At 43.1% G+C, this 22194-nt stretch overlaps 1 protein-coding gene across 3 annotated transcripts in view; it reads right to left on the bottom strand.

The window, feature by feature from the left end:
• Window positions 1-20173, bottom strand: part of LOC139770678 (uncharacterized) — a 194609-nt gene extending 174436 nt beyond the window's left edge. Inside the window, exons 1-2 of one of the 3 annotated variants that reach the window (XM_071702794.1) lie at window positions 19598-20173; window positions 18903-19492 (exon numbers count right to left, since the gene is read on the bottom strand). In XM_071702794.1, coding sequence (XP_071558895.1) covers window positions 18903-19179 — 277 coding nt within the window. In that variant the 5' untranslated portion in view covers window positions 19180-19492; window positions 19598-20173. Of the gene's footprint in view, window positions 1-18902 lie in introns of all 3 variants that reach the window. The other 2 variants (XM_071702804.1, XM_071702785.1) reach the window with 2 other exon arrangements.
• Between the last annotated feature and the right edge of the window lie 2021 nt (window positions 20174-22194).

Raw genomic sequence — 22194 nt, 5'->3', positions numbered from 1 at the left:
GCCTTGTCGGGGATTTTCATTGTACCCTCGGGATATTCTTCTTGGGATCTTCATTGTACTTTGATCCGACTAGGTGGATGAAGTAAGATAATGAAACTAAGCATTATTAACATTTTTGTAGCCCCCGAGGGATGCATCAATGTAGATATCCGACGCTTCGTTTGAACTTATAAGGGTACAGAAGTTATGGTATATATACATCGCGTGATAAGAGGCTCGCTTCAAAGGGTCGCAAACTTGCTTCCCTTTCTTTTGTTCGATCGTTCCATATCGTGATTAATTAAGCGATTTTACTAGATGGTTAGAGACATCACGGTTGCTCGAGTGAGAAGCCAGGAAAAAAGAACCGAAAGTGTTACAATATGTATTATTATTGTATGACATACATGTAATCGGTATAAAGTGCAAATTTGTAATATTAGCCTTAGAGTGGTGTTTAAAAACCGATTTTAAGCCAGTTCCAGGTGAAACCTACCTGCATCACCGTGCAGTACGTTCTTTATCGAGGCATCTAAACGACGTTATGGCGTGCGCTGAAAATGACCAGAAAAATCGCGCCGGGCGAAATAAATCCGGAGCGACGCGATTAATCGACCGCGATTCGCTCGCGCGGAGAGAGAGATTCGCGGGCGGAAAATCGCTCTCATTTCATTCTCACGGATCTGGTTAATAAATAATCGCGCATGCAAAACTCGGCAGCAGTTCTCGATGTCGTTGATTCTCTTCGTCGGATCAATGACGGGTTATCGAGTCTATTGTTCGGCGAAGATTGTCACGATGAGCAATGAACGAGAGAAGGCGGACGCGCGAAATACTTGGACGCACTCCTCTCTCAGATAGGCTGAAGGGAGAACGTACCGGTTATCACCTCGTCGACACGGTTATAATTGTCATCGTTATCGTTATTGCGTCACGTGACCTAATTGCCATGCAACGCAGCCGTCGGCCCTTATCCCGGTGACGATTAACATCGGCGGGACATGGCCTGAGTGCGCCGCCGTTTATCCATATGCAGCTGCCAGTAACGTGCGCGCGGAAACCGCGTATCGCGAGTAAATCTGTTGGTTGTAAATCGCATTGGAATTCGCGCGATCAACTGAGAGCGACACCACCAATTTGCGCTGCAAGAAGTAACATAAATGCTTCATTGACATTTGTTTCCTCTATAATAGGCATTAAGCTAAGGTATTTATTAAAGTGTTAAACATAAATCGTAACACTGGAGATCGTCCAACGAGACGTCGTTTTAATGGACACGAAAAGAAAAAAGCGTGTTTGATAATAACGCTGATTTCATGATAGCACCAGACCGCGTCTTGTTCTGAGCAATCGCGAAAATATCGGACGTAGAGTCGTAATCGATAATTTGACCAAAAAATGCGGCTGTCCTTTAATTGAATAACTATATACATATGTCCGGCGGTAGTAGAAGGGGTTTGATGTAACCCAAATAAAAGTGTTGCCGTGAATTCACGCGAAAAAACAGGACAGACCGTCAACCGGAAATATCGCCTCTGGCGAGCGCGCAAATATTGGATGTAATATTGCAATGAATGTTTTGATATAGTTATCAAATATGATTTTTAATTTGAAATTAAATTTAAATTAGCAAAAATATTATATTAATTATATTTATACATATATATATTATATATATATATATGAGAAATTCTAATAATTGTGCAAAAAAATTATTTATATCAATAAGATATATTATATCAATAAGAACGTGTTTGATATTAATTGAACTGCAATCGAACGAGGTCTGGAGAGGGATTTTAAAATTATATTCTGTATGAACTGAATTATATTCTGTATGTGATAAAAATACGTTGCGCAATCTTTTGAAGCAATGTTTTATGCAAAAGGCTGAAAATAGAAATTGTTGAAAATTGATACGTTTTGATTCACACGCGAATGAATAGCGAATCCAATATTTTTACCTCGAAGGCAATCCCAAAGCCATGCGCAGTAAATTAAGCCGGAGATGCAGTGGCATGACGGGGCTGTCATCTATTCAATAATGTAATCGTCGCTACTGAGGCGCAAAATCTAATTAGCTCAAAACAGCGATTCCCTCTTTTCACAGAGGTTTTTGCAAATCATCTGGCTCGATATTCAAAGTTATTCATAATCGATGCCGCGCTTTCATTCGTAGACCAGGCCGAGATTCGAGCTTTCATTTACCAAAAGGGTTGATATCTCTCTGCAGATAATTGCGATGAGATAATAGTATAAAGACATAGAATTAATAAAGGCTTAGAGCTCGTATTTCTGTATTACGTGAGGAAACGATAAGTCAACATTTCGACAATCGTAGGAGACGCAAAGTTATAGTTAAACCGATACGATGAATTATCATTTCCGTTAAGCTGGCGAAAGTTTCTGTTTTGCTAAGAGTTAACGGATTACCGATAGCGACGGAGGCGTTCCATAGTTTCGTTTCGGTCGTTTTATTACCTTAGAAACGTCTCCGTAATATATGAGGTAATAATAGGGTTCCGCAGAGACACTATATCACTATTATTACTGGGCTACACGATCCAATTCCAGTGAAAGCGTAGCGTCGCACTTTTATCCCATTTCCCCGGAAATATGTATGCGGTCTTACGCGAATTCCCCTTTAAGTGGCGCATTAACAGAGAGACAGGGGACTCAGATCGAGAAGTAAGGATGTCATGCGTCACGTACAATGCACTGTGATCGGATATAACGTTTACTGCGATTCAATGGCGTTTCGCTGTCGTGTTCGTATCGACGTATTTGGTTGAATTGCCGTTAAGGTACTTGAGGTAAAACGGAACGATCGTTATATTATTCTTGAGCTTTCATAGCAATAAAACTCTGTTAATAAAAATCATTATGTGTCGTTGTCGAATTATGTTATTGTAATTACTTTTGTACTAAAGATTTAAAAATCAAGAGCAATAAAATCAAATCTACAATCTACATTCGTCTTTAACACAATGTTATCACATTTTGAAAATCAATTCCTTACTATTTCGAATTAGATAGTAATGTATATATACGAGAATCTTTTTACACGTGTTATGGTTCTTTTTTATAATCACAAATTTAAAATATAATCACATTTATACATCTTGTTATGGAAGTAATCGCAAAGTTAGTATCAATTGTAGACTGATCGCTCAACTTCGTGAAATTTTAATTGGAGACTAAGTTAATTAGACGCAAAAGTTTCGGCGCACACTCAAAACGTAACGAATCTCGTTGTCGGGAGAACATTCGCGCGAACATCATCAAGAATTCCCTTGCAGAGCCGAGGAATCGTGCTCGGAGAATGTCGCAACAATAAATCCAGCATTTCGCCGGCGCATTTCCGCGGGCACGTCGGGCTGCTCGTTATCGCGTTCTATCACCATTGTTGCTGAACCGCACAACCTAATTACCGCGGAAGTGAGGCGTCATCCCTTATCTCGGGGCCGATTAACTTCGTCTGCACGGACCGGGGGAAAGCCAGTCAGCAAATCGCACCCGGGGCACACGTTCGTGTCTTTCGACGGCCATAGCGCTCATCGCGGGACGTATCGCGGATATGAAACGTGCAGACACGCCGTATGCGCATCCGGTCCCATTCTATCGAGAGAGAGAACGAGAGAGACAGAGGGTTCGGGGCGTGGAAATGCATCCCATGGCTGTCGAGCAGCGATCAATTATTCCGAAACGTTGTATCGGGCACTGGGATATCGTCAGTTTAATGTGACGGTAGCTCTAAATGCGCGATTACTCCTTAATGAGTTTCGCAGTCGAAGTTGTCTTGACGAAAATCACGCGGGATCTGCAACTTCGTAACTGCATGCAACTTTTAATTTCCCACGTTGGATATCTTGGCCATATAGAGGCTAGAATAAAATTCTTCTTCCAAAACGAAGTTCATTATTTTATTTATTTTGCGACTAATTGACAAACGAGATTTTAATTAGAGACGCAAGTTTCCGCTGTGTGACGCAAGAGATAATGTAACTAATAGATTCTTTCGCGAGTTTTTGTCCACCGATCACAGAACAGATTTGTCACAATTAACTTCTTCCTCTGTCATCTCTTCGCGTCGTTATTTGAGCGCAAAAACCGGTGGCTCGAATGGACAGTAAAGCCATTCTCGTATTTTCCGGACGATCAAGCAGTCGATAGCTTTCATCGAAGGTTCCCCGCGAACGTAAAGCAGAAAGCATATGTTCCAATATCCTCGTCGTAATCCCCAATAAACCAGACCCCTTTCGTCCCCCCCTCCATCGACGGGGTGATACGGTCCCTCGTCGACCCCGATAAACGCGAAACCATAATTTCTTGCCTCGTCGCCTTTCCGACCGAATAATGCTTTCCGTAACCCTCCCCGTGCTGGCCATTAATTCCATGACGAACACCCTGGTAAGGACACGCACGCCGGCGCCGCTTCCTTCTGCCCCCGTCCGTGACTCCCGGCCAAGTACCCGGCCTTTGTACTCCGCGATGGTACAAGGCCCACAGGCAACTTGCCGGATTCTGCCGTAAGACACCTCGAGCCCGGTCCATCGCGGGAATAAATCATTTAATTTCGACGCTTCGCCGAAAGCTCGAACGTCGAAACGCCCGTGTACGTCGGAAAGATATTGCCTCGACGAGACTCCGGGGATATTTTGCCGCGTCGAAATTGCCGACGTCGAAAAATCCACGGCTGCAAACGAAAACGCGTGCAGCGCGAAATATAACGCGCTATCACGTAGAAGTTACATGTTTATTTCGATGTACCGGAGTTATCGCGACTACCTGCAATATCGTTACTATCCTCGTACACGAAAATTAATGACGACTAATTAGCCCCTTCAATTCGCGCGGCGACAGTGTTTTTTTACCATGTGCACAAATAATTTAATTATACGTCGCCGTTTTTAACGGTAAAAAATTCTTTTTCCAGCGAATATAAAATTATATCTCCTTCTTTTTATTTTCCATTTTCACACTGTTAAATATAATAACAGTTACGTACGTCGTCCACAAGGGAAGGCTTTATAAACTGTAAAATGCAGCTTCTTTGAAGTTTAATTCGCCTGATTCTAATTTTCAAAATCAAGTCATCTGACCGAGACACTCATTAAATTTTTCTTATATCTACTCTGAGTTTCTACAAAACATTTCCTAAATATAGCAGATAAAACTTAAAGGATTTAAGTGGAAAGCATAAAGTTTAAGCGGAAGTTTGAGTCTGGTAAAGGGCTGACATCGTCGTCTGAGCGTGCATATGTGTGATGTCAAGGCAAAGTTGGTTGTAAAGGAGCGGAATAACGTGGTGAAGGAAACGGGAGATAAAACAGCGGCCGTGTTACGGTGACCACCAGGGGCCGGCGGAAATGGTGATAAAGTGCAGGTAAATAATGTGTGTTGCTCCAAAAATGAAGAGAAATCGCGGTCGTATCCGCGCGGAAGATGAGAGAAGAATTTTCGTTTCGGTGTCACCTCGTTTTCGTATTTTAGCGCGAGAAGATAAGGATACACGGTGTTAGAGCGGCGAACGGAAGAAATAACGTAACCCCTTTTTACGACATTAAAATACGGCCCTCCCATTGTTGGGCGAAATCCTCGGTGACTCGTTTGCAAAATCAATTACGAAGCTATACGCACGATTTAATTTGGAGATTAAAGCCGCGGGGGTTAATCTGCATTTCGTTGCAGACACGCGATAAATTTCGTAATAAATAATTATATGAAATTCTACCGAGTAACAATGTGATAAATCTAAATTATCTGCAAGCGGCTCGTTATCGAAATGTTCTTTCTTCCTAAATCGTTTTCAGCTTTGTCATTTTTCATAGTTCTCCTGTTCGGAAGTCTCGAATTGCGAACAAGTGTTCCATTGATATAACAAGCGTTCCGTTTTGGTTAGAGTATTTTCCAAAATACGAGACTGCACGTTTCGGTAAAATCGCACGACGTGCTTGGAGGAAAACGAAGGTGCCGCGATATGACGTCGATACGCGATAAGATTTCACGTGTGTTCGGCTCGCGTCGTTCCTGAGACCCTCTTACCCCCTTAACGTCACACGATTTAGTCCGCACGAGAAAAGCGAGAGCCGACGACAGCAAGTGCTCTGTCGACCGGAAGACATTGATGACATTGTTATGCTTTGGTCTACATACGTTGTCTGTATACACTGGTGCGCGCCGCTGAAATTTATCGAACCGTAAAACACACGACACATTCCCTCACAAAAGGGCGCGGTGGCATTGAAAAGCCGTTTGTACGTTCTTATCCGAAAACGAAAAGCGCAAAGTAAACATTTTCTGGAAGCCCTCGTACACGCTCACGTGCTCGCTGAGCCTACGGGGGATACGGGGGATACGGGGGATACGGGGAAGCCTCAACCCTTCCGCCACCGAGGGCGTGTCCGACTGGAATTAAAAGCTCGGCGACAGTAACGCGAGAACATAGGGGAGACGGTCGATTAACCCTCAAAAGAGCGTGATCTTTTAATTTTATTTTATAGCCACACTCTCGTTATTTAGACACCCGTGATAAAAAGGGAAGATTTATTTGAAAAGGAGTAAAATACGCGTTACAATCCTTCAGTCACGAGTATATCAAAATTCTGCGTTGTCCTTTAGACACTTCGGAATACGATAAAAGTGTTGCTAGCATCTCGAAAGTATGTTCTTTACGAGAAATTCCAAGTTCGTCGTGAAACTCGCGATGTTCCCGGTCGCCAGGGTAGCCTCCCCCGAAGGGGAGAGCAAAAACTTTGATTTCCGATCAACGCGCAGTTCAAGTATAATCGACAGACCTCGCTCGGCTAACGGGGTATTCCCCGCGCACAAACGCGATCGATGAGCGGAAATAAAGTTTCCTTCCCACGAGAGAAGCGTGTTCGCGGATGGCGAAATCGTCTAGAGGGGAGGAGGAAGGAGAAAGGAGCGTGAAAATCTCGACGCTCGCGCGCGCGCGTGCACGCTCTCGTCTTCCGCTTCTTCTTCTCTTCTTCATCTTCCGCGCGCTCATATACGCGCCGCACCGTAATTGACTTAGCCTGCGTGGAACGCGGAGGTGGGAACCCGACGGCTGTGTGCCAACGAGAATTATGTGGGGCTTTCACATCGGCAGGAGGATGAGTCGTTTGGATGACGGCGGATAGTCCGTGCGGCGAAAAGGCAGCTCCTTATCTAGCTCGGGCTAGAACCATTACGTAGATGAAGTTATGGTTGTTCCTCGACAGCCAGCTCGACTCGTTTCAGCGACACTGCCTATTCTTCCCTTCCATTCTCCTCATCGTGTATATACGCTCAACAGATCGTCCTTGTCTCTTTCGGCTTCTTATCGAGACTTGTACGTACCATACACGATCGGAAATGCGTTTTATGAGCGCTGCCGTGAGAACGCGATGTCTTTCATGTTAGCAGTTCTGTGCTTCGTAAAGTTTGCGGGAGCTTACGCCAGTTAGTTGGCTTCGTATGTTTGGTTTGGCTGTGTCATATAATGCGCGGCATAAATAAAGCGATGATGCGTCTATCCTCTCTCTGCGGAGCGCTTGCTTTTCTATATAAACTATTCGACATGCGATACACTTTACTTGGAAAACGCTCTTCTTCTTTTTGACAATATACAAAAATGAGTATTGTTTGTGTAACATAACATAAGTAAGAAACTCGTACGAAGATTCGCAGCTTTTTTTTTAGGAATCGTCAAAGCAATTTGGAGTAATTTTCCTCAACCAGAAATGAATTTCACGAGCATTACAATGTCCCCATTATAGGAAAATTAAGAAAAAGGTTATATACTCCAAATCGATTTGAGAATTCGTAAATAAGGGAAAGTACGTGAAACACTCTATATTACTATTTCGTATTTTCACGGGCGAGTGGCATTCTCTAACCTCGGCGAGAAGGGTCGTCGAGCTATTTCGAGATCTAGAACGCGACACGACGTATGTACGTAAGTTTTCCCTTTTTTTGCCCCGGTGAGAGAGCTCGTTCTCCCGATTCCCCGGTGAACCGTGCGCCCTAAGAGTCCCGGGTGGCGTAACCACCGGCGAGTCGTATATCTAGAATAAAGGGGAAAAGGAAAGAGGAAGGAAGGGAAAAAATGTCCTGGACGCGGCATCCCGCATACGTGATACGTCCCTTGTGATACTCCACTTTTATCGGGCGTTGTCGCTTGATCTCCAGGTTATTTCTGCCGGATTCGCGCAGTCTTTCTCCTTTTTAAGAATTTAAAACGCTTTTTGATAGACACGACCATACTTATCATTTGTCACGAGTAACATAAGCCTTCGTTTTCGGAGACCAACAGCAGCCGTTTGCATGTCTCTTTCTTTTTTTATTTCTTTATTATTTTACTGGAAAATAGCGATTTGCTGCGTTTTATAAGCAAAACTATTTTTAAAAAGGCGAGGACTAATTTTAAACAAAATAATTCTTAGTTTGAAGCGATATTTTACAAAAATATGTTCGGAAGAGATTCTCTTTATAAATATCAGAAATTTTGTCAAAACGAGCAAAGTTCAAATATTCTAAATCAATGTCCGAACGATCACCTTTTGCCATTTTTATCAGGCCATCACTCCAGAACGGCGTGACCGCAAAAAAAGATTTCATCTCGGGCAATGCATCTTTATTTAGGGACAATTCGTCCCGACGTGCTGCGCGCGAAATAAATCTCTATTATCGGGAAAGCGACCCGTGCCATTCTTCTTCAACGCCCGCGGATCGCAATTAAAGATGTAGTCGCTCAACCTCGAATAATCGCTCGCGGTTGATTCTAATTTTCTATCGTTAATCTCGTCCGGATGCTAATACGGGCCTCTTTATTAACGCGCGGAGATTATTCGATAAAGTCTTCTGGATCGAACCCCGCTAGTTATTCACGGATCAGGACAAACCCTCCCTTTGACTACTTGTTGAATCTACTCTCGGACATCGTGCATATACAAATATTGCTCAATATATCTTTGATGTCCAATAGAAAGCGCTTATTCAATTTCATTCTACTTGGACATAATTTAAAAAAAATATATGCTAGATAATAAGGATTCGCTACACATTGCTTGAAATACGAAGTCACAATCGTTATTGTCATTAATTTTGGATTATTTAAGCGATATATTTGTCAAATATAATATGAGAATGATAAAGTACCGCGTATTAAATTAATACTACAATATATTGTATTTAAGATATTTGCATCTCGAGGCAAATATCTTGAATATAGAGGTATATATCTTAAATATACCTCTATAATATAGAGGAGCAAAGATCGCACGTATGTTGCCCGATCGTCTCAATAAAAATTTCCCTTATCCAAGAAGCTATGAATACAGTTATAAAACGAGGTCAATTATCAATTTCGATCAACGACCGCAGTCCTAATGTAATACTATGAATACTATTCCGTGAAATTATCACTGATAAGAATAGAGGGAAAAATGTTACCGAGAAAGATTTTTCTATCGCTAAAAGTGATACTCTCTCAATATGCAGATCATAGAATTCTCAAAATATCGCTCTATATATCTTCTGTGGACTTTTATATGCACTACTGCACATTTTTTTGTACAAATTAATTGCGTGCGATCTCCGTAGTGCCGAATGAATTTATCTCCGGTTGCCGCCTCTGGCCGTCGAATTATCACGGAAATATCTCCCCTCGGACGCATCGTTTTAAATATTTCGTGCCGCGGTCGCGGGACGAAAATTCCGGATATAACCACCCAGTCGATGCGGGATAGGCGTCAACTGTTCTTCTCCCCCGACCGTTTCGAATCCCGTCATGAGCCGGCATTGAAAGCGCCGGCAGCGCAGGACAATGAAAGCTGTAGGAAAAGGGCTGGCTGACTGGCTGTTACCGCGAACGAATTTGCATATACCGCAGACGGGCCACCCCCGTATGCTTTGAGGGTTTACATGTGTCGCGGGTTAATCTCGTTTCGCACGTACAGTGCCGGTTCTGAGCGAGGAGGGGGTGTCAGACCCCCGGCCGTGTCCTTCGCTGCTGTTCGTGTCAGTATTTAATCAGCAATGTTATTTAATATTGGTAGGGTTGGCGACGTCATCGCGTGCGTATGCGTGCGTTCGTTAGGTATACGCGCGGCTTCAAGAGGCAAATCCTAACTGCAATGGCGATAACGTCGCTGGTAAAAGCGCGACAGCGAGTGACGTCCGGTGTGATTTTCATACATATCACGTGCGGCTGTCCTAGCAAAATTGCGATCGTGTCAACGAAACATCGACGAGCGACGAACTCGGAGAGACAGCAATGATGTTTAGCAAATCCTTCGGTGATCTTTGATAAGCTTCTTTAAGAAGAGTATATACGCGGTGTGCCTCAATAAGTAATCTCAGCATGTAAATACACACATGTAACTGACACTACTATACGATATGATATATTCTACGTTGTCTCCTTCTAATATTTATTTCTTAAAAAATAATAAAAATCTAATATCTTAAAAATTAATCTAATAGATTAAAGAATATATTAAAGGAAAGATATTATATCCAATTTGCCTCACGATATCGAAAATTAATAGGAAATTTCAAACGGTTATTTAACCGGCGCGGGCGCCTCTACTTCGTTTCACGCACACATAGAGCGCTTTTGACAAAAGAACACTGCCTGCCCGTGACTGGAACGAAGGGGGAACGACATACCCTACATGACCCTCGCCCAAATCGTGCCACAAACATATATAAACGTGCGAATTGCGGGGAAACTCGGAGCAATTTCATGAGCGTATAAATAAATTCATAGCGTGATGGTCGGATAGGCGAGCGAGTACACGCACAAATGTCAGCGAGTAACGTATTTCTGGCGGCGCACAAGCACTCTGCTGGTTTTAGCGTAAATAGGCGCGTACACATACACATACGCATACACACACAAAATCCTTGAATTCGCAGAACAATGGTAGTCGATCGACGTATATCGCGGACCCCCGATCGTATCCACTTTGTGTGACGAATATTAATGCCGTTTACATTGGAACGTAACGGACGTTCATGACTCTTCGCGATCCGTTTGTGCGCAATTAAAGCGGATAAGCCAATAGTGATTAATCGGTCTTGTAAATGCGAGAGTGATCGCAACCGCGAGTTTACTTTAAATCTTATTTAACCGTCACGTTTCTGCATTGATGGTAATTTCAAACCGATATTACAATTTGCAATAAATCGATGTTGTTGAAAGCTGAAAGAATGGTAACGTTGCGTTATTTAAACAATTTAAATTGTAGTTTACCTTATATCCCAATCATCTTTCTCGAAAATTAATAAAAAATTTAACGATTGCCTTGAACTGAATAATTATAATTGACTAGAAAATTAGTAAAATTTAGATTAATCAAGAGATCAAATAAAGATATAGCCAAGAAATTAACTATAGAATCAGTCAAAAGATTGAGTAGATTGGTCAAAAATTAATTAGGAAATTAATCGGGATTTAATTAGCATATTAATTAACAATTAACCAGGCAAGAAAATTATCTAGAACATTACCTAGAATATCTAGAATATTTAACTGGATAACTAGCTAGATAATATGTATACATAATATTTAATCATATTTCTTATCTCACGAAATTTGATAATCTAAATTCAAATGAGCTAGCTTTTCTTATCAAAACGGAAATTCGTGACACGCAGTGGTTTTGCGAGGCAAGAAGACGCAACGAGGTGTGTTAATTATCCAGGTGGCAGTGTACACTTGATGCAGTGACCGCAGACTTAATTCCAATTATGCATATGCCAATGCTGATTCTCTTTCGGGTCGACAGACGAGTCTTTGCGGCGAGTCTATCTAATATTTGCGGCTGGTGACTTTTTAACAAGCCGCCGCAATCCGTTAGTTATCCCGGTTCAATCAGCTAACGACGGTGGAAGTAGAGCGAGAACTCAATCGCCGTAACCGTTAACGAACTCTTCCCGAATGGAACCGCAAGAAAATATCGCCCGGCCGTTGCAGAGCGCTGGAAATTACGTATCGACATTTTCCAGGTTTCTCGAAACGGGATGAACGCTCGCGAATCGTTTTAGCGCGTATATTTACGACGCGAAGATGCGGGGTGATACGAAAGTGCGAGATGTCAGACAAGTTCGTGTTCGTGTATATAAATCGAGAACTTACTTAAGCGAAACAACACGCAATGCATCTCTATGCGTTCATCTTGACACGTAATCCGATATAACAGTTTGCCGTCAATACAGATACAGAGGTCGTAAGAATACCAAATCGCAAAGTGGCGCGCGATTATATTGTACTCTTGCAGTGGAAGAGAGGGAGAGAGAGAGAGCATCTGTTCAGAGGATGAGGTAAATTCCAATTTAATTGGTGCACGTAGGGTGGCGTACGAATATCTACATTGTGCAGCCTGAGCGTATCCTATTCCGCTATTCCGAGGCTGCGAATATTATATTAATGTAATATTTCACAACACCGGTGTGTTTAACAATTTAATTCCGATTAAATTGTATTCTATAATATTCTATAATCATTCAAAGTTTAAAATATAATGCTTTTATACTAATATTTCCATTAGATTTTTAACGTACTGTGTCGAAGTGATAATCTGCTAAAAAATTGTAAAATTTCCGAGTTAAAAAATTCCAATTCCAATATCTCAACTGCTGCTTTGAGCCGCATTAAATATTGCATTTTTGAGTAAGTAATCTCCCAAAATATATAATTTACACTTCTATCATTCTGTTCGTGCTGCGAGATTTACTTTTAATCGGATCGCACAACGTGCGCACTCAAGAATAACGCGAAAAGATAAGTTCATTATTGCGAAGTTCATTACGCCTGCCGTTACTCACTCGATCGTGATGTACGTAATGTGTCTGTCGCAATATCCGGTGTCTCCGTCGTGACGGAAATAATTTCGTCGCATTTAGTCCGTTTGCCTGCCGTTAAGAGACTGTGCAGAGAACGCGTTCGAGACTTGTAACGTACACGCCGCGCGCCTTGGGTGCGTCTTAATCTCCCGTGTAATCCTAGCGAGTCACTTTGTACGGTACGGAGCGGAGCAGCCTGCCGTCTGAGCAAACTACGATCGTACTACTAGCTGCCGGGGCGAGCGCAGCGTGAACGTCGCGAAACTGTAAACACTCCGCGCTATTGTTTCGTCTGCCGTTTGTAATATTAACGGCAACATATTGTGAGTCGCACGGACCTCCCCGTTTCCCCGTTACAATCTCCCCGATGCGCGACGGGTTTGCGAGTCTCTCCGTTCCAAGTCAAGCAAGATAGCGAACGATATTTTATATATAGAGATATAATAAAGCGTATAGAATGCCACCGCTCTATTACGGACTTTGCCGACTAAATTCGGACCATATTTCTCTTCGATGGAAGTTCAATTTCTCTCTCTCTCTCTCTCGCATGATCCTGTAATTTTATATCGTTATATAAGCTCTTATTTTTTAATAATTTCACAAACAATCGATTTCATTTTAATCAAAGAGTATTAGAGTAAAGTGGGTTTCAAGATACCCTTTAATTATAAAACAAATACGTATTTCGATTTTTTTTTATCAGACACAACGATACCAAAGTAATAGCCGTTCTATGCAAATCGCGACTTTTTGCATAACGTCCGAATGAATGACGTCGGTGACGTTACCACATGAAATCGTTAAAACACGAGAGGCTGGCACAATAATATTAAACATTTGCATAAAACATGATATTATGCGAGTTAAAAATATCACGTATCTTTTTTTATAATTATACATGGAAAGGTAAAAATTACGACGCGCGTAAAACTTATGTTACCAGTTTGTTGTAGAAAAAGCAGGTAAAACCGAGGCACAATTATTCATTAAATTAAACACCCTTTCGTCCACGGCATATACCATTGTTACAAAAATCTCACTCTGTTCGATTAGTTTAACCGAATCATCCTCGTCGCTCGCAGTTTACATTCCAAAGAAACTTCGTTAATAATTCGCGAGAATTTCGTAATGTAATCCACTTTATTCTAGTCGCGGCATGCGATTACACACGCACGCGCACACATACGGACCGTCGCATTACGGGACAGCTTTTAATTTATAGTTTCGCGACGCGGACGCAATCTGATGTCCGCAGGCTAATAAATTTTCCATAAAAATACCTCGCAGACGCGGCCACCGGAGACCGCCGGACCACTCACTCGATCATATCGCGTTTCAGCTTCGTGAAACTCCACCGCACGCTATCGGGCATTATCGATACGCGTCCCCTCCGTGTACCGTCGAGCAGCTCTTAACGTTATAGACAGAGGAAACTCGATGCGCGACCGCATCATGTCGTCCGCCAAAATTTTAGAGTCACCGCGGAGTGCGGACGCTCTTCCCTACAACACGTACTGACGCGAACTCCGCCTGTGTCTGCGAATGACGTGCAATACAAAAGTTATGGCGAATACAATCCCAAAATACCGAACATAATTTTAATAATAGCTCGCTTTATGAGTAATTTTTCAAAATAAAATTCTGCTGACATAAGAGGCAGATCTAGGATTAATTGAAGCACACAATTTAATTTTATCTATTTCTTGGAAATTTTTCGAGGAAATTCTTCGAGAACTAGAGATATTTTTTATTTTATTTTCTAGAGTCAAAGATCGAGAGTCCTTTGAAAAAGTGAAGCCTTCTCGAGTTCTCTCGCCAGGTTACGCGGCGGCCAATCTTAGCGCGGACTGTTTCGCGGATGAAAATTGATAAAACGTCCACGTATAATTCTGGCCTTACGAAGCACGGGCGAATCACATATCGCTTCTCGCGCGGGATAAGAAAGGGTACCCGTGGCGTTACGTGACTCCTGTACAGATAAAACGGTCGTACACTCTCGCGGAAATCTCGCTGCGCGCTCGCGGTTTCCCGCATGATATTCCCTCGAATGCGACGCGATGTTAATTTTAATAACGCGCCTGAGTTTGGCGGCTCGCGAAAGCTGCCTCTATGAATACGCGCTTATACGCCAGTAATTCGGGTGTTTTCCCGCAGATCACCCTTTCGAGGATGACATGGGAGAGGCCTCTGATGCATGCTGAAAGTGATCACACTTAATGCACACGGTGTCATATAAGTAAAACTATGAGACGAAATATATGATAAAATACAATACCATATCGTCCATATCGGGTTAATTGATAAATTCATTCCTAAGTAATCTTGAAGCCAAGTATAGAGAGAAAATCGAGAAGATACTGAAACTAAATAGCTATTATTTTGTAACGAATGAACAGAATGAAATGAATTAAAAATGAATTAAACATCATCGTTTTATGACGGGCTTCTTTTATAATCTATAGTATAGCATTTAATTCATCATCCACTCATTACAAAATAACAGCTATGTAACTTAAGCAACTTGCCGATTCATATTTGTATATAAAATATTATTAATTTCTTTTCAATAGTAAATATTTATTTTCCGCAGAAATAAATATTCACGAATATATGCGCGTAATAAAAACGTGCCGATTTATACGAAGCTGACCTAATATAATACAATTATATACTGTACAAATTATTTATAAAATTTAATTAATATATACTAAAGAATATTATATTACAATACGGTATAACCGCAACGCATTGCAATATAATATCATTTGTACATTTCGTCGAGTTTCATTAATGAAGCGGTATTACCATAAATTCAGTTGCCACTGATCTTCGTTTCGCTGCGACAATTTGCACGGTTCATATTACGGCATCGACTCAACGACGCGTGAGCACGCCACATTTCAAACGTGCAAACTAGTTATAATAACCGACCGACAAACTTTGTACAAATATCCGGCTTGACGCAGTGTATCGTTAATCCATTGGCGAATCGTAATTTCGCCGAAACTACAGCCGTCGCGCGAAGCCGCGATAATATCCGGCACGTTTTGATTGTAATTAGGTGACGAGCTTTGGTAAAGTCCTATTATTTCCGTGTAATCTATATAACATGAAAGAGGATAAAAGCAAAAGTTTGTTAACATCTTTTAAATATTAAATTAGCTATTTTATCTGTATCTGCTAATAATTCAGCCAGATGAAATTTTATTATCAGAATTAATGATCAAATAATATTAATTACGAATATTAATTATCAATATTAACAGTACTACTCGTATATGTATACAAAATAGATTTTTGCTTCCTTCATTTATTTCGTCTTGTAAAATGGGTATAAACTTTTATATTAAAATACGAATTGAATACTATTATCTTACCTACCACACACATGTACGAAACAAATGTACAATCATATTTTATTAGAAGTAAAACATAAAACTTAAAAATCGTGTTATTTTCCATGAAATAAGCGTGAACTTCACTCAACCCATTTACCGTTCTAGCCGATAGAGTCTTTCGCTCGGTTAATCATGTTGCACTTTTATACATGGCGAACGTTCGGCCGGCGTTTTCGAGCGACATTGTACGAGATCGTCGTCCTTTTACCAGCGACGGCCGATGGATTTCGCGTGGCACGAGCGATCGTTGCGGACGCCTTTGATCGGCCATGCGACGTTTTTTTAATCGCGTTAAACGTTCCATCGTTGCCCTCAATCATCCAACGAGCTCCCGCTCGTCAAGTCTCTTTCCTCCACTCTCGTATTTTCCCATCCGTCCCATGTCGGTTACGGCCGCGGATCCGACCTTCTCGATTCTCTCTTTCTCTCTCTCCCTCTCTCTTCTCTTCGCGAGACACGCGACACGTCCGTTGTTTAATTAAAACCAGATCAAAATGACGTCTTCCGGTGGAGCTCGAAGCCTGTGCTACACGAGACACGACGGCTTTCAATTAATTCAACGTCGGTCCCGCTGGACGATACGCCGAACGATAACGACGGCGCACCGATGTGATTCGACGTCCCGTGGACGTTGCGAAAGAACTTGCAAGATAGCGGACCATCCATGTCTGTCTTTCGACCGGCGGATCGCATGAGCCATGTATACGTCTTGGTGGCGTTATTTTATTTAAAATGAATTCTCTCTCTCTCTCTCTCTCTCTTGTGCATATAAAATACCGTTGGTTTAATAATACGGTTTCTGAAATTTACACGCGATTCATATTCAGACCTCGTGCACGATAAAAGGGGCGGTAGGTGTAATTCCATTGTTTGCTGCATAATTTCCAAGCGATACGTTCAATATAGAATGTCCGAAATAGCTTTTTATCATCGCAAAATGTGCAGCATCGGCGATTGCGAAACAGTACTCGTGATTGTTTATTGTCCCGTACGCGTATATTTTACAGATGTGTGTGCGTGCGTATTATATACGAGTACGCAAGCATTAAGCTACGTCTATCGATTAGATAACTATATCGTTCTTTGCCTTACATAATGCAGCTACTCGAGACGAGCACACAAGAATTGTTTGCGCGCGATATTGCGACGTCGTGCAGGAAATTTACATTAACGTCTTTTAGTTCGTCTCGTATACACGGTGCACGATCACATAACACGAGATCATCAATCGAGGCGCGTTCAAACAATATGTGTGACGAATGCAATTTTATATATATATATATATATATATATATATATTATCGGTAGCGCGCTTTCATTCTGGTATGTCAATATTAATAAAAATAAATAAATAAAAAATTACTACGTTCACGTGTTAATAATAAAAAATATTTATCAAATAATTCGAACATGTAAAAAGGCGCGACGAAAATATGAAATTTCATCTATATTCCGAAATTACGCTAATTGCGCCAATTATTTCGTTTTATCGGTGTTGACATCGGGACGTCGCAATCGCCGCGTTACGAGGAAAAAGAGTAGAAAAAAATATTACAGTTTTTCTCGCCGGTCACTGCCTGAAATTCATCCTTGACGCGGCGCAATCCGAATGCGAGAAACGAGAATCGTACTACTTAACTTCCGGAACGAGAATCGGTTGGGTCACTGCATCACTTGGTATGCGCGCATCTTCGTCTCCCGGCATTACTTAGGCGATCTCTTAAATCCTGTACGCAGTTACGGCGGTCGGTCACCTCGAATACGAAATCGACGGGGTCGCGCACCACGGGGTCGGAGTGCCCCTCCTCTCCCCTCCCCGCCCCCCCCCCTCTCGTCTGCGTCGTACAGTCCGATAATCAGAAATCGGCGCCAGAGGGCTGATTGCTCGGAGGGCGAAAAGAGCGAATTCCTAAGGCGTGTGCCACGATCGTCGGCAGCGTCGATTACCCCGATTCGCAATGGAATATTTCGCGGATCGAACGTGGGGGTATAATTTGCCGATAGACACGTTTCTCCCACAACTCGTTCCAGTAACGGCCGAAGTTGGAAAGTCGAAGTCGCGGTATTGGGTTATGAGGTATCGACAGCAGAGGATGAGCGACGGTTTTCGGTCTCGTGCATCCGAGTACAAAGACTACAAGTACCCTTGTTCTGCGTTAAAATTGAACACGCGATCTTCATAATATATGTAACATAAGTAGCAGTAACGTTATAGGAAAAATGTCCTTCATATTCTGTCACAGAAGTGAAAAGAGTATTTCTCAAAAATAATGACTAGAAAATCCTGGCTATAATTAAAGGCGCAGAACTTTGTAATTTTAATAACAGACCTTCCTTCGATATTTACTTTTTCATCGATTATTTATTATATTACAACACAAAATCAGTTTTTCTCTATATCGTTCGGAGACCAATCTTATATTTATTCAGGAGTTATGTAAGATCTTCCGAATTAGGGGCATTCCTAAATCCAAGTATTAAAATGCTTTATTTATATCTTTTAGTGCAAGAACGACGTGTAAAAACTCGAGGCAATTTATCAATATCCCGCTGTTTCCTTCGAGCCATCTTACCCTCAGAATTTCAACTTAGAAAGTACGCGCACATATATACGCATACTAGTTGTAACCAGAAAGATTTATCCTCCGACTACATCGACCAAGACGCTCACTTGAAAGAAGGAGCACTCACCCTTGCTGGTTAATGCTGCCGCACCGACGAATTGTATGGCCAGGACAGCGCCAACCAGAAGAAACTTTCCGGAACCACTGCGCTTCGCCGCAACCGATCCACATTTGACACCGGATGACCCCTTCGACGCTCGGCGACCGCCGGTCCTCACCCTGCTCGCCCGAGGGTTGCATCGACGTGATCTTCTGCCGCGATCGTCGCCGCCGCCGCCACCGCCGCCACCGCCGCCGCCGCCGCCGTCCAGTCGAAATACCGACGTCGTCCCCATCACGGCCATAACTGATCACTGTTTAAAATCCTTCCCTCGATCAGGCTGCTCCGAGATGCAACGTCACTGCGCACAATCTCGAGGACCTCCTCCGCGTAATCCTTTAATCACTCGGGGACCAGAGTTGACGCGGAAGAGAAATTTGACAGGGCGCTCCGCGGCACGATCGTCACAGACCGACACAGTCACACAATCCAAACGAAACACACACGGGAGCGCACTACGGTTGCCACGTTCGCGAGCTGTTCCAGCGCGCTGCAGGGCACACGAAAACAACCCAGTTACTCCCTCCGATCCCGACAAACGGGTGACAGGTCGGCCACTGTCAAAACAAAACGCCAAAACCGTCACTTGCAGCCGCCGCGCCGCGAGTGGCGCTACACCTGGCGCGCCTTCGCGAACTCGCTCGGTTCCACCTAGAACTAACCGCGCCGGGCGTCTCCGGAGGGCAGGTCCTCCCCCATAACGGCGACAGGTCTCTCTCGTCGTGCCCTGGTCGAACGGGGCTCTACGCGCGGTAAGACCGAGAGAAAGAGAACAAAGAACAGAAAAAAAGGGCCGAAAAGGCTAGCCCTTCTCGTGCTCGCGGCTCTCGATCTCGAAAAGCGCTCGCAAATTTTGCGATTTCGGCGAACGCGACTGCTCGCGTTGCAATGCTGTTGTCCTCCGTGACAGAGAAGAGGGGGTGGGAATCAACGCCGAAGAAGGAGAGGGGGGAAGAGGAAAGTCACTCGCGCGCGGGTGGGCGGGTCTCGCCGTGAACCCTTGATAGGGTTGCGGGGGGAGGGGGGGGGGGTTGTCGGGTGACAGTAGTGGAGAACGAGAAAGAGAGAGACGGAGAGATAGATATTCGACGGATGAACAGAGAGAGAACGATAAAGAGAGAAAAAGAGAGAGAGAAGATGAGAATATACACTGAAATCGCGATCAAAGCTGCGTATTGAAACCCCCAACGCAACGTGCTGCCGCGTCGAGACGCCCGGCGCTACTGAGGCGAAGGAGAGCCCGTTCGGGGGTTGCTGCCGCTACGCGAGGTTGGGAAGGGGTGAGAGATTGCGGGGGCGCAGAGGGATGATGGCAGCGCGGCGCGCCTCGGATATTCTCGCTTCTCTCCGGCTCTCCTCTCTCATGTCTCTCTCCTTCTCTCCTTCTCTCCTTTCCCTCCCGCGCACCTTCTTCTTCGCTCGTTTTTCCGCACTCTCCCCTTTGTTTTATATATCGAATTTTATATTCCCGGGCTTGATCTTATTTTATTCCGCGTAAAATTATTTATATTATTCCGCGCAGCCCGTGTGAATCCCCGGTACTTCCGTGTTCCTCCTTACGTATCGTTCACTCGCGATTCCCTTTATTTTGCGAGCCTGCTAGCGTTTATATTCTTCTCTCACTTACTGTTCTTGAGAAATTTGATCTCAGGATAATTAGTGGATTCTTCCTTCCATTTGCTCTTTTCATTTCACCCTGGTTTGCCATGTCAAAGGCGAATCGAAATACAATGCGAGAGTGCAACGCGGTACCTATCTAGAAAAAAAATTCTCGTCCGTGACATACAATGCTTTTGGAGCAAGAGAATTCGATTAAGCGCCACGATCGAACGATGCATTGCTTTATGCGCTCTGTGATCGAAGCTGAATAAATTTTCGTCAGAATGCGTGGCATTCGCACACATCCCCACGCGCGCTGACAAGCCGCAACTGTTTTGCATATTATTATTTTTGACCCCCCCTCCCTTTCTCCGCCTCTCATCTCCTGCTCTCTGCGTGGAATCCGATCGTGAACGGGACGACATTTCGCAAAAGCGAAATTAGCGCGCAGCAACAATATTGCTCGCATAGAAAATCGTCGAACAATTTGCGGATCGCTGGCAACGAACGCTGGCACTCAATGTCGCCCATCGTGATTGACAGTCCTTCTTTCTTTTTCCCCCCCTCCCTCGCTACGTGTAACAATGTCGATAATTAATCGTCGACGTAAACGTTAATTAAATACATGACAGATACAGAAAGCGGGAAATGAGACCAAGTTGGCGCGATTCGTGACGAATTCAATAGCGGTTGTTAGCTGCTCGAGAGAGCGCGACGCACTTATGTAATTTTTCCGTAATTATGCGTAACGATATCACTCAATGGCGACCGACGAAAAAGCGACGGGACAGTAATCAGGGAGCGATCGAAATCGGATTATCGGCATCCGATCAATCGACAATCACGTCCGGCTACGGTCGCTCGCGCCGTGTATACATTGCGCATTGCGCGTGTTGACATGAATCCGACGGATAGCAGATAGATAGCTAATTTCGCTCCGTGATTCGCGTCTCGAGTTCGAGCATGAATAAACAATGTTCGACTGTACGACGATAATGAATTAAATGCTCTCCAATAAGCCACGTTAATTTCGAATGAGTAAAGTCAATGCTATTACATTTCTTTTAAATAAAGAACATTTCTTAGAGCATATTTGTCGCAATTATACTGTCAGTATTTAATTTTATCCGAAATGCCGACATATGTATTTTAGTTTGCCTCGGCTGTGATACGCGTGTAATTAAAAGTGCGTTTACATTTTAAATAAAACTTTATAGTTACTTTTGCGTATAAAATCGTTATTATATGTACGTTTAGAAATATCATATACTTGTTGTTAGAAGAAGAGGAAGATTTGTAAGTGTACGACGAGTGTATATATGTCAATTCTAGATATATTACTAGGTAAACGACAGGTTCTCTAACGCATCCGGGGGAGAAAACGTCACCGGCGGAAATGACTCTGAGGTCGTTTGTTTCCGTTTCAAATATTAAAGCGTCCAATTAGTCTGATGGTAACGTGAACTTGCGAAACCGCGCCGTCTACTCGGACAGTGCATTAAGCTTTGTCCGCGTACTACAAACATTGCGGACGCGAGCGCAGAACCAAAGAACAGAACGATATATAGGGTGCATCAGAAATCCCACATAGTGTCCCCCCAAAAAAACCTGTATACACTACAAGCGAAACTAAAAAAAATAGCGGCTATTTTATATCGCC

The sequence above is a fragment of the Temnothorax nylanderi genome, unplaced genomic scaffold, assembly GCF_030848795.1.
Source record: "Temnothorax nylanderi isolate EJ_2023f unplaced genomic scaffold, tnyl_v1.0 TNYL_tig0003_pilon, whole genome shotgun sequence".
NCBI classification, from domain to species: domain Eukaryota; kingdom Metazoa; phylum Arthropoda; class Insecta; order Hymenoptera; family Formicidae; genus Temnothorax; species Temnothorax nylanderi.
This window is presented reverse-complemented; position numbering and strand designations above follow the sequence as displayed.